This window comes from Alternaria infectoria, assembly GCF_024043175.1.
Source record: "Alternaria infectoria strain BMP 0036 chromosome Unknown scaffold_11, whole genome shotgun sequence".
Taxonomy (NCBI): domain Eukaryota; kingdom Fungi; phylum Ascomycota; class Dothideomycetes; order Pleosporales; family Pleosporaceae; genus Alternaria; species Alternaria infectoria.
In genome coordinates this window covers 874519-885780 of record NW_026250700.1, presented here as the reverse complement: position 1 = coordinate 885780, position 11262 = coordinate 874519, and the positions used below count along the sequence as shown (strand labels likewise).

The 11262-nt window shown below is 56.8% G+C and overlaps 2 protein-coding genes across 2 annotated transcripts; one reads left to right on the top strand and one right to left on the bottom strand.

Annotated features, from left to right (window-relative positions):
* Positions 1–147: 147 nt before the first annotated feature.
* On the top strand, positions 148–1335 carry CKB2 (casein kinase 2 regulatory subunit; the record flags this gene model as incomplete). Its single annotated transcript, XM_051498522.1, has 3 exons — positions 148–204; positions 570–815; positions 871–1335. The coding sequence occupies 3 exons, from the start codon at positions 148–150 to the stop codon at positions 1333–1335; spliced, it is 768 nt and encodes a 255-aa protein (XP_051351456.1).
* Positions 1336–2079: 744 nt separating this feature from the next.
* Positions 2080–9037, bottom strand: J4E92_007158 (uncharacterized protein; the record flags this gene model as incomplete). Its single annotated transcript, XM_051498521.1, has 3 exons — positions 2080–8397; positions 8451–8956; positions 9031–9037. 3 exons carry the CDS (start codon positions 9035–9037, stop codon positions 2080–2082), a joined length of 6831 nt encoding a protein of 2276 aa, XP_051351455.1.
* Positions 9038–11262: the final 2225 nt, after the last annotated feature.

The following is an 11262-nucleotide window of genomic DNA, read 5'->3' as shown; positions in this document are numbered from 1 at the left end:
TGGGCGCGCAATTCACTCCGCAACCGCGTCCCGACCCGAGCTTGCGCCTGATCGCACCGCCCCACCCCGCCGGTGGTCGCAGCCTACAAACAAGACATACGAACGCCCTAAGCCCCCCGGACATCGTCGCCGAGAGCAAGCGCAAACATGGACGACTTCAACAGCGACACGGACAGCGACTACACAAGCTACTGGCGAGACTGGGTGAGTACCTGAACTCCATACATTACCAATACCGGTATTCTTTGATCGCTGGTCATGTCTCTGCAAACCTTGGGGGCGTCGGGGTGGAACTATAGGTACCTCATGGCGTGGTATGCTCTGCCAGCCCTTCATTGCAGGTCGCGTCTGACCATGCGCCAGCGGTGACTGCGGCGAAGACGGCTATATCTCCACGCTGAGGTGCCCCCATTCGTTCGAAGTGGATGAAGACTACACTATCTTCTCGGCCAAATGGGGCCCGCTCATGCTCATGCAGAGCGAGTGGTGGTCCGACTGGTGGGAAGATCACGACAGCGTAGAAGAGAAGGCACAGCTATTTATTTCAACGCAGGCTAACAATCAAGTAGTTCATATCCTCTCGAGGAAACGAATACTTTTGCGAGATTGACGAAGAATACCTCACCGATCGCTTCAACCTAACGGGCCTGAACACTGAAGTTCAGTACTACCAATATGCACTCGATCTCGTCACAGACGTGTTCGACTTCGACTGCGACGATGATATGCGGGAACAGATCGAGAAGTCGGCACGGCATCTCTACGGACTCGTCCACGCACGATACATCGTCACTACCAGGGGTCTTGCCAAGATGGTACGTCAGACGCTTATATCCTATGCATCGCGCACACAACTAACGCACCACCCAGCTTGAGAAGTTCAAGAAGTCAGACTTTGGCAAATGCCCCCGCGTAATGTGCGAATCGCAACCCCTCCTCCCCATGGGTCAATCCGACGTCCCCAACGCCTCCCCCGTAAAACTCTACTGCGCCCGCTGCGAAGACCTCTACAACCCCAAATCCTCCCGCCACGCCATAATCGACGGCGCCTACTTCGGCACGTCCTTCCACAACATCCTCTTCCAAGTCTACCCTGCAATGCTGCCACCCAAATCGCAACGGCGGTACGAGCCCCGCGTTTTCGGCTTCAAAGTACACTCTGCAGCAGCGCTGGCGCGATGGCAGGCAGACAAAAAAGATGAGATGAAAGATAGGCTCAAGACGCTTAAGATGGAGACTGGGTTTGAGGAGGAAGATGAAGATCTGGAAGATGACGAGGACGACGATGATATGGAGACTCAGGAAGGCGTTGAGGGGGCGGTTGTGCAGCTGTGACAAATGGGCCTATAATGGCCGTTTCACTATTGTACAGATGGATGGGTGAGGGGTGGGAAGCATGTTTAGGAAGATGGAGGCATGAGTAGTTTATAGCATCCGAGAGGAACTAGCATGGGTTTGGCGATAGGCGTCATGGCTGGGTGTTAAAGCAGTATCTGATATACCAAACGACGATCAAACAATACAGATTATGACTTGCATGATACCAGAAAGAGCCAAAGCTCACATGTACACTGGCAGAATTGATATGCAGTTGCAACGAATGCTAGTATTGAAGAACTACTAAAAGAGAGGGGGTATCTATCTGACTTTCCTACACATCCCATCCGCCTCCTGTCCAGTGAATACCCACAGAAACCTAACCAAGGATATCACAGAAAGGCAGCGTCGCTGAAAGGTGCCAAAAGAAAAGAAGAAGATAGATCGAAGGAAGCAATAAAGAAGATAAAAGTAGTTCTCATGAAGTAAAATAAAGTAAGTAAAGTAAACAAGAACAAGATCGAGAGAACGAATCAAAAAGCGCCACGCAATGCTAAGCAAGCAAGAGATCCAAACCACGCTGTCGCTTCGCTGTCATCATCCCAAAATCCAAACCTTCCAAAACGTCCCAAAACATTTCAAAACATATACACATCCAAGATAAATCTTTCGTAAAACCCATATTACATCGTAAACCAAAAGTCCATCGTTAGCCAGAAAGTTGTGAGCAAGAAGAAAAAGGGAAGAGGGGGAGGGCGCGGCTTAAAACATCTTCTTAAACCAGCTTCCCCTCTTGACAGCCGGGGCACCGCCATCAACAGCCGGTCTGCCATCCCAGGTGCGCACAGGCGGCTCTTCATACGCAGGCACGTAGCTTGTGCGGCGGGACGCCCTCTTGCGCTCTCTGTCGTCATCAACCGTCTTCATGCCTTCGTAGTGTGTAGCCCGGCGACTGTGCTTGTGCGTCCTATCGCGATCGCGTTCCTTGTCCTCTGCCTTGCGGCGCTCAGCACGTTCTTTATCGCGCTTGGGTCCCTTGCGGCCGGCGATGCGCAGGCGGATATCTTCGTCTTGCGAGAAGGTTTCCTCGTCTTCTTCGGGGGTCTCGCGCGCGCCGGGGGCGGGGTCGAGGACGGTTTCGGAGATGGGGGGAGGGAGGGGTGGCTCGTTGGAGAGGGATTCCACCCACGACGAAGTCTTGTCGCCGCTCTTGTTGTTGCTGTACGGCATGTTTTCTTCCTCGTCGCGGGCCTGGCGCGAACTGCGGTGTTTGCGGGCCCCGCCGTTGCGCTCGTCGAAGTAGTCGGTGATGGGCTCGCCGCTGGCTGCGACGGGGTATTCGGAGTTGCGTCTGGCGGCGCGGCGCTCTTCGTGACGACGGCGACGTTCTGCGTCTTCGTCTACGTGCACTGTTCGACGGCGTTCGGTCTTTGGGCGGGGCTCTTCGCGGTCCTTGTCTTTGCGGCGCGAAGAACGCTTCTCGCGCTCTCGTTCGTCGGACGGCGGTTTGCGCTCGCCTCGTGCCTTCTTCCGCTCCTCCTTCTCGGCCATGCGACGCAGTTGTTCCTCGGCCTCTTGGTTGCGACGCTCCAACTCAGCCATCTGACGGGCCTTCTTCTCCGCAAGAGTCGCACGCTCGTTCTCGCGCTCACGCTCGCGACGGCGCTCTGCCTTAGCCTCTGCCTCTTCAAGCTCAGCGCGCCGGGCTCCTTTGTCTCCATCGCGTTTGGATCTACGCTCAGCCCGTCGAGCCTCTCGCTCAGCATCGTAGTCCTCAGGGGTGCCATTTGCGCCTGACATCATAACGTCTTCAGGAGGCGGATGGCGCAGACTGCGGCGCTCGTGTCGCAGCCGCTTCGCCTCATCCTCTGTTGCGCCTCCACGGGTTGTCGATCGCTTGCGATGTCTGCGCTCGTCTTCGGTCTCGTAGGCGGTCCGGCGGCGCTCGCGGGGTGCCTCTTCCGGCGCAGCCTTCTTGCGACCGAGGCCAAACATTCCCTTGAAGCCCTTCACGGCAGCAGCAGTACCTGCGACACCAGCAAGCGTTCCCATTGCGTCAGAATTGCCGCGCGCACGACGAGGTCGCTCCCGCTCACGTTCGCGGCGGGGCCGCTCAGCCTCAGCTGGGGCAGGGTCCATGTCCATGGGGTCGACGACGATGGGATCGTCAGCGCTAGGCGGTGCAGTCAAGGGTTCAAGGGGTTGCGCGGAGTCGCGCTTGGATTTGCGACGCGATGGCTCTGGACGGGAAGCTGGGGGAGGAGACTCATCGTCGAGATCTTGGTCGTCGTCAATAGGATACGGGTCTGGAACAGCTGCCATAGGGTTAGCTTCGAATGTTTGCTTACGGCTGCGCCGGCCAATGACAGGCGCATCGTGCTTAGCGGGGAACGGCTCACCTCGACGGAAGCCCTTATCTCTGGCGTCCCGAGTGCTGGTCCTGCGCGACGAGCTTTTCATGCCCATGACCTTGGCGGCCTTTGAAGAGACCCTCGCATCAGTGTCTGTTTGCGGCGGCGACATCATAGCAGCGTCCTGGTCGATTGAGGGTCGGCGCGACGTCGTCTTGGGTGTGCGATGTGACTTTGATCGTGAAGGCGGGGGCGGAGCAACACCAAACATGGCACCTAGCCCAGTACCAGCGCGGGCCGTCTTGGACCGTGAAACCGTTGGCTTGGATGAGTGCACCTTGTCCGAGCCTGATGAACGTGACTTGATGTCATTGTCCCGAGTAGACGAGGTTCGTACAGACTTTGTGCGATCGGGAAGGCCGGCGCCGTCTTCACCACCAGACACCCTTCTGGTCTTAGTCTTGGCCGCACCAAATAAGCCCCATCCTCCAGCGGCCGTGGTAGCGCTGCGACCTAGCTTGACACGCTCTTTTCTTGGAGATTCCGACGGGGGCTCAGGCGCAACTTCTGGAGGTGGTGTAGGAAGTTTCTCGGGAGTTTCCTCGTCGTCGTCCATGTCAGGGTCTGCTTCTTCAGGCGCTTCTTCAGGCGCTTCTTCGATAATGGGTTCTGGCTCAGGTTCAGGTTCAGGTTCTGGCTGACGCGTCCTTGTCTTGCTACTCTTCTTGGACTTCTTGAGTCTCCGCTCTTCCTTGGGGGTGAGTTTAACAGGTTCTGGCTCTGGCTCCGGTTCCGGTTCTGGTTCAGCTTCGGGTTCAGGCTCAGGTTCAGCTTCCGGCTCTGGCTCAGGCTCTGGCTCAGGTTCCTCGATGATTGGTTCTGGCTCCGGAGGCGGCGGCGGCGGGTCGTCGAAACTGAACCCTCTCGACTTGCTGCTCTTCTTCGTCTTCTTCAACTTCTTCAGCTCCGAAAGAATAGAAGGTCCAGGCACTGGTGCTGGTTCAGGCTCAGGTTCCGGTTCGGCGGCTGGTTCAGGTTCAGGCTCTGGTTCAGGCTCTTCTGGCGGCGCTGCATCCTCTGCATCATGGAAGTCCATCGTATCGCCCTCGTCATCGGGGAATGCACCAGGTGCAGGAGGGGATCTCTCGGCAGGTACTTCAGGCTCTGGATCGGGTTCAGGAATCACAATAGGAGCTTCGACCAACTTCCCGGCCTTCTTTAACTTCTTCAGTCGTTTCTCCTCCTTGAGTTTCTCCTCTTCCAGCTTCTTCTTTTCCTTGGAGGACAGCTTTTTCTTGGGCTTTTCAACAACGACCACCTCCGGTTCTGGCTCAGGTTCTGGCTCTGGAGGGGCCTCTTCAACCTCTGGCTCTGGGGCTGGTTCCGGCTCTGGCTCTGGTTCCACATGCCGATGCTTCTTGGACTTTTTGAGTCTTCGCTCCTCCTTGGGGGTGAGTTTGACAGGCTCAGGTTCAGGTTCAGGCTCAGGCTCTGGTTCAGCTTCTGGCTCTGGCTCTGGCTCCGGTTCGGGTTCCTCAACCTCGGGTTCTGGCTCTGGCTCCGGCTCTGGCTCTGGCTCATCCCAGATGCTGGGCTTTGGCTGTTCAGGCTTGGTCTTGCGCAGAGAGATACCCCAGGCACTGCCCCAACCGCTAGCTGCTTCCTTCTCCTCCTTCCTGGTAGGCTTCTCGAGCTCGGCCAAGAGATCCCCTGCGTCTTCATCCTTGATCAGATCGAACAGTTCATCGTCATTCGTAGGCTCGGCGGGTGGGGGCGGCGGAGGCGGTGGAAGTTCTTCAACAACGCCTCTCTTCTTTTTCTTCTTCTTTTCTTTCGGGGCTGGCTCAGGCTCGAGTACCATATCCTGCTCAGCAGCAATACGAGCAAACTCGGCCTCTTCGGCCTCCTTCGCAATCCTCTCCGCCTCGGCGGCTTCAGCGGCTTCGGCCTCGGCGGCGGCAGCTGCTTCAGCTTCAGCAGCTTCTCTGGCTTCACGCTCCAGCCGTTCCTTTTCTTCAGCCGCCTTCTTCTCCTTGGCCTCTCGCTCACGCTTCGCCTTGGACGACTCCTTCTTCTTCCCTAAGCCAAACATGCCCCATCCGGAACTTGCTTTAGCTTCTTCCTCAGCTATGCGACGCGCTTCTTCCTCTTCTGCAGCTATGCGAGCTCTCTCGGCCTCCTCGGCTTCGATACGAAGACGTTCTTCTTCAGCAGCACGCTCAGCTTCTTCTGCCTCAATACGCTCCTGCTCCTCGCGCTCGAGGCGTTCCTGTTCCAGGCGCTCCTCTTCTTCGCGCTGAAGACGTTCTTGCTCTTCTTGCTCGAGACGCTCCTTCTCCGCTTGTTCGGCAGCTTCATTCGCTAAGCGTTCTTCCTCCTCTTTCTTCTCACGGGCTCGTCTCTCCCTCGGGGTTTCCGTCTTCTTCTTAGAAGAACCCCAAATGCTGGCGCCCCAACCTGCCAGTTTTGAGGCTGCTGACTCCTCTTCTTTCCTCTTCTTCTCCTCCTCTTCCTCTGCCAATATACGTGCCGCTTCAGCTTCTTCGGCCTCAATACGCGCCTGTTCAGCCGCCGCCTCTTCAGCTTCGCGGGCCAGGCGCTCTTCCTCCTCTTTCTCAGCAGCCTCCTTCTCCAGACGCTCCTGCTCTTCTCGTTCCTTCCTCTCCTTCCTCTCTCGCACTCTTTTCTCTGTAGGCGTTTCGTTCTTCGGCTTCTTGGAGCCGCCGAGAGAGCCCCAGATGCTGCTCGACTTCGTCTCTTTCTCTTTCTTGCTCTTCTTCTTCTCCTCGACTGGCGCTGGAGCTTCTTCCACTACTGGTTCTGGCTCAGGAGGCGGTGGCGGTGGGTCGTCGAGCGAAATAAGATCCTCGAAAGTATCGTTTGTCGATTTTGGCGGAGAGCTTTCGGGTTCGAATTTGCTGAGTAGACTACTAACAGTCTTACTCTTCTTCTTCTTGGTGACAGTAGCAGGAGCACCCCAGATGTCTTCGTCTTCGGCTGGTGGAGGCGCTTCAATTTCTTTCGGCGCCGGAAACTCTGACTCAAATTCTCCCGGCGGCGTCGGCACGTTCGGTGGAACTAGGCCCTTCTTGCTCTTCTTTGACTTCTTGCCAATGTTGAAGGCTGCGCTACCCCAAGGATCATCCTCGTCGGGTTTCTGAACGGGCGTACTGGTATCCTCAATAACCTCTTCAGGCGCATCCTTCTTTGGGTCCTTGTTCTTCTTCTTGCTCCAAGATGGCGCGCCCCAATCGTCGGATTCGTCTTCCTTGGGCTCTTCGACGTCTTCGGGCTGGTGAACGGAAGCGAGTTCTTCGATGATGGGCTCTGGGCTAGGTGCGGGAAGCGAGTCCAGTTCGACGGATTTACTGCTCTTCTTCTTCTTCTTTCCTCCGCCCCATATCGAACTCAGGCCCCAGTCGGTGCCCTTCTCGTCCTCTTGTGCTGGCTCAAGCTCAGGTTCCGGTGGTGGCGGCGGCTCTTCGATGACAGGTTCGATAAGCACACCCTTCTTGCTCTTCTTCATTTTCTTGACAGCAGCAGGGGGTGTTGAGCCCCAATCATCCCACGGATCAACTGGTCTCTCCTCAGCCGGGGCGGGTTCAGGCTCAGCTTCAGGCTCAGGAGGGGGTGGTGGCGGTGGCGGAATTTCTTCCTCTGCACCTTTCTTGCCCTTCTTCTTCTTCTTGGTAGTTGTCGGAGCTGCACCACCCCAATCGCCCCAGGTGTCGTCTTTCTGCTTAGCCTTCTCGGCTTCAGCAGCAGCGGCGGCGGCTTCCTCTTCCTCCATCTTCTTCAGCTCGGCTTCCTCCTCTTCTAAGCGTATCCGTTCTGCCTCTTCTTCTTCCTGTCGCCTGATCTCAGCAGCAGCCTCCTCCTCTTTCGCGCGCTTGGCATCTTCTTCCTCTTTCTGCTTAGCCTCTTTGTCCAACTTGGTTTTGAGCTTCTTCGCCTGCGACTTGCTGAGTCCTGCGTAAGGATCCACGACTGGCTCTGGTTCTTTCGGGGGCTCCGGCTCTGGCTCTGGTTCAGGTACCGGTTCAGGTTCGGCTTCGGGCTCGGGAGGTGGAGGTTCTTCCTTGGCTCCCTTCTTACCTTTCTTCTTCTTGGTGCCAGCAGCAGCAGCCGCTCCCCAACCACCACCCCATGGGTCCTCTTCTTTAGCAGGCGATGGCTCAGCCTCGACGACAGGTTCTGGTTCTGGCTCAGGTGGCGGGGGTTCTTCTTCAATTGCGCCCTTCTTCTTTTTCTTCTTGTCCTTGGTGGCGCCAAAGCTGAATGCACCCCATGAATCGTCTTCCTCTTTCTTCTCAGGCTCTGGCGGCGGCGGAGGTACCTCTGGCACACTGTCATCAATCAGAGCCCCTTTCTTGCTCTTCTTCTTGGTCTTGGAAGCGAGTAAACCGCCCCAGCCATCATCATCAGCAGGTTTGTCCTCAGCCTGGGGACTCTTGAACGCGTCAAAATCGAAATCGAATCCGTCCTCCTTCTTCTTTTTATCTGAGCCCCAAGGGTTGTCGCCTTCTGCAGTCGCGTCTTTGTTCGATGAGCCCCAGCCGGAGGTCCAGTTGCCAAGCCCGGGAAGTCCAAATCCAGATTTTGATGCGCCCGTATCACTGAAATTCATGTCAATCTTTGGCGCACTTGCTTCGTCCAGGTTAATATCGTCGAATGTTGTCGGCGGTTCCGCTGGAGGATCAGGAGGAGGCGGGGGTGCGGGCTCGGCCGTCTATCGTGAGTTAGCGTGCTGCTATGTGTAACTAAAAAGCCGAAATGACACACCTTCCCCTTTTTGCCCTTCTTCTTCTTGCCGGGAGCGGCCGCACCAAACGAGGCCCAGTCATCTGCTGCTGGCTCCTTTCCCCAACTCAAGCCAGCTGTAGCGTTTAGTATCGATGGTTTCGCTGCGGCTGCAGCTGCCGCTTCTTCCTCTTCCTTCTTCTTGCGCTCGGCCTCCTCTTCAGCCTCCTTTGCCAGACGCTCTTCCTCCTCTTTCGCCAACCGCTCCTCTTCTTCCTTCGCCAGGCGCTCTTCCTCCTCCTTTTGCAAACGCTCCTCCTCCTCTTTCTTCAAGCGCTCTTCTTCCTCCTTCTCCTTCTTGGTCTTCTTCTTCCCCTTATCCCCGTCGCCACCATCGCCTCCAGCCCCGCTATCTGCAGGCGGGTCACCCCCACCATCGCCACCACCGGCTTCCTCTTCCTTCTTGCCGTCGTCTGCTGGTGTAGCTGCAGCTGCAGGTTTAGGCTTGGCCGCTGCCTTGGCCTTCTTCTTCGCGTGCGATTTGATGCCTGTCTCACTGTAGCCAAAATCGATGTCCACATATGGAGATTTCACATCAAGGAAGAATGAAGTTGTTGGAGACGAAGCATTGCGTTTGCGCAAACCATTTCGAACACTAGAACGTGGTGATGCGCGGAAAGAAGGAAACGGTAAGTAATCAGGCGTTTTTGCATAGGCTAGCGCATCGGTGGATGTATAGTCTGGGGGCATATCTGCAATAGATTCATCGTACGAGGGTGGTGGGGATCCATAGTTTCGTGGAGCTGGACTCCATGACTCCGGGAAGGACTCGAGGGTTGATGGAGGAGACCGCGACAACTGGGTCATGGGATTAGGCCGCTGAATAGTTGTTAGAAGTTGAACCAGGAATTACACAGTGCGGAAAGCAGTTGGCAAGGAGTGTGGGTAATCGTGCACCAAACATGGGCAAGAGACCAAACAAAGCAGTGTCGTCGTACCGAGATAAAACCTCTACTCGAACTCTTGTGACCAGCACTGGGGCATTCCAGCCGATCCAGCGCCTGGTACATGTCCGCTATCAACTCAGCAATGGGCCAGTCATTCTCAGACTCCCATGCTGATGTGTTTCCGTAGGTGTAGCTGCAAACATCCTCGGATTGCATGTTCCGACTCTTTCTGTCCCAACCCCGTTCAGCCGATCCAGTCCTCGAAAGCGGCAGGGTCCTTGGTCTCGCAGATGGCGCGGCGGCGACGGCGCGACGAGAGCTGACAGGAGACATTGTGCGAGTGTGAGACGCGCAAATAGAAGGAGCAGGGCGGAGGTAGGCACATGAGCGCTCGTGCGAAACCGCGAGCGTGGAGCGGCGAGGTTGCAATTGCGCGGGCGGCAGGTGCTTTCGTATACGGTACGGGGGCGGGCTGGTGCAGCGTGACTTCCTTCGCGGTCCTGATCTGCTGCTGCAGGGTCTCGATGCGGCGAGCTCTAGTAGTACACGAGGGCAGGAATGCGGCGCTCAACAGGTGACGATGGTGATGCAATCCGTCGCAGATTACACGGGCCAAATATTAGAACTCCAAGACGCGGCGATCGGCACAGGTCGAATAAGACAGTCGCGGTCGCAGCAGGTACAGAGTGCACGGAGTATGCAGGAGACGGGCGCCGCGCAGATTCAGATTCAGTGAGCGTCAGAGGCGAAAGCAGGGGAGCAGGCGTCGCGAGTGGTCACAAGGACTGTGTGGTGTGTATGGATGTGTTTCCGCAACGCCAATCGTTATCGGGGTCGAATAGGCTTTAGTCGTTGCGCGCACCAAGCCGGTTGGAGCTTGCGGTTCGTTTCATCCACCGTCGTCACACACGCGCCCGGACCAGCCGCAGGCGAGATGTCGAAAAATGAGGGGTGGCTCGTCGAGGGGTATTCGGCCGGAGCTGTGGGCGGCGGCGGGTGCTGAGCAGAGGGTTGGCCCAGCTATCGTGAGATGTGTCGATGCGATCAGACGCAGGGAAACGTCGATGCGCGATGCGGGCGGCAGGTTGGAGTTATCCCGCTGGGCAAAATTTTAGGGTTAGAGCCGGGGCGCATTGCATGCGCCTGTCGTGTGGATAATTCAATGTTGTGCTTCAGTTCAGCGCATGGCCCTCCGGAACCATCCCTCTCTGTCTAGCACGCCCCCAGCCACGCCGCGGTGGGCCAATTGCGGAGGCTCTAGTGGGTATCCGTGCTGTTGGCAGCCTTCAGTTGCAGTGGTTACCACGGCCGACACCTTCACCGCCAGTCCAGCGTTGCCGTGCGCGATCCAATCGTAGCGCGCTGCCGGCACACATCGCGCTCTATCGCGCTCCATCGCTGAGCGCGGCAAACCTGCACGCGTCGCAGACGTGCATTAGGCCTGCCGTCGCTCCTCGTTGTCCACGATGGTACATGAACAACGCACAGCAGACTGTATTTTGCATGCATGCAATGGCTTCGTGACGGTGTTTGGTGGGGCGCTCTCCCCAAACTTGGAGGCAATCCTCCCATGGATCTAGGTTCGTGACAGCCTCGGGAGGGGTAAATCTCGCGCCGACTCCACCCCGTCGTTCCACCGTCTTCTGACGGCTTTCTAGACACGGGCGCTGGCATGACTTTGACACTCGGTCAGGCCCAACGTGCTGGGTTGGTAGATCGGTAGATTGGTTCTCGCAGCCCTACGTACATGGATGACGGGCATGTTAGATTCTAGAGCTAAGAAGTACTTGCAAACGCGTGAACAAAAAACGTGTCCACATACACCGGAGTCGTGTGACCCCGCCGCTGCCTCCCGGGTATCAATACACATAAGAGAAATTATCTATAGTTCCAAAGTCGTGACCTCC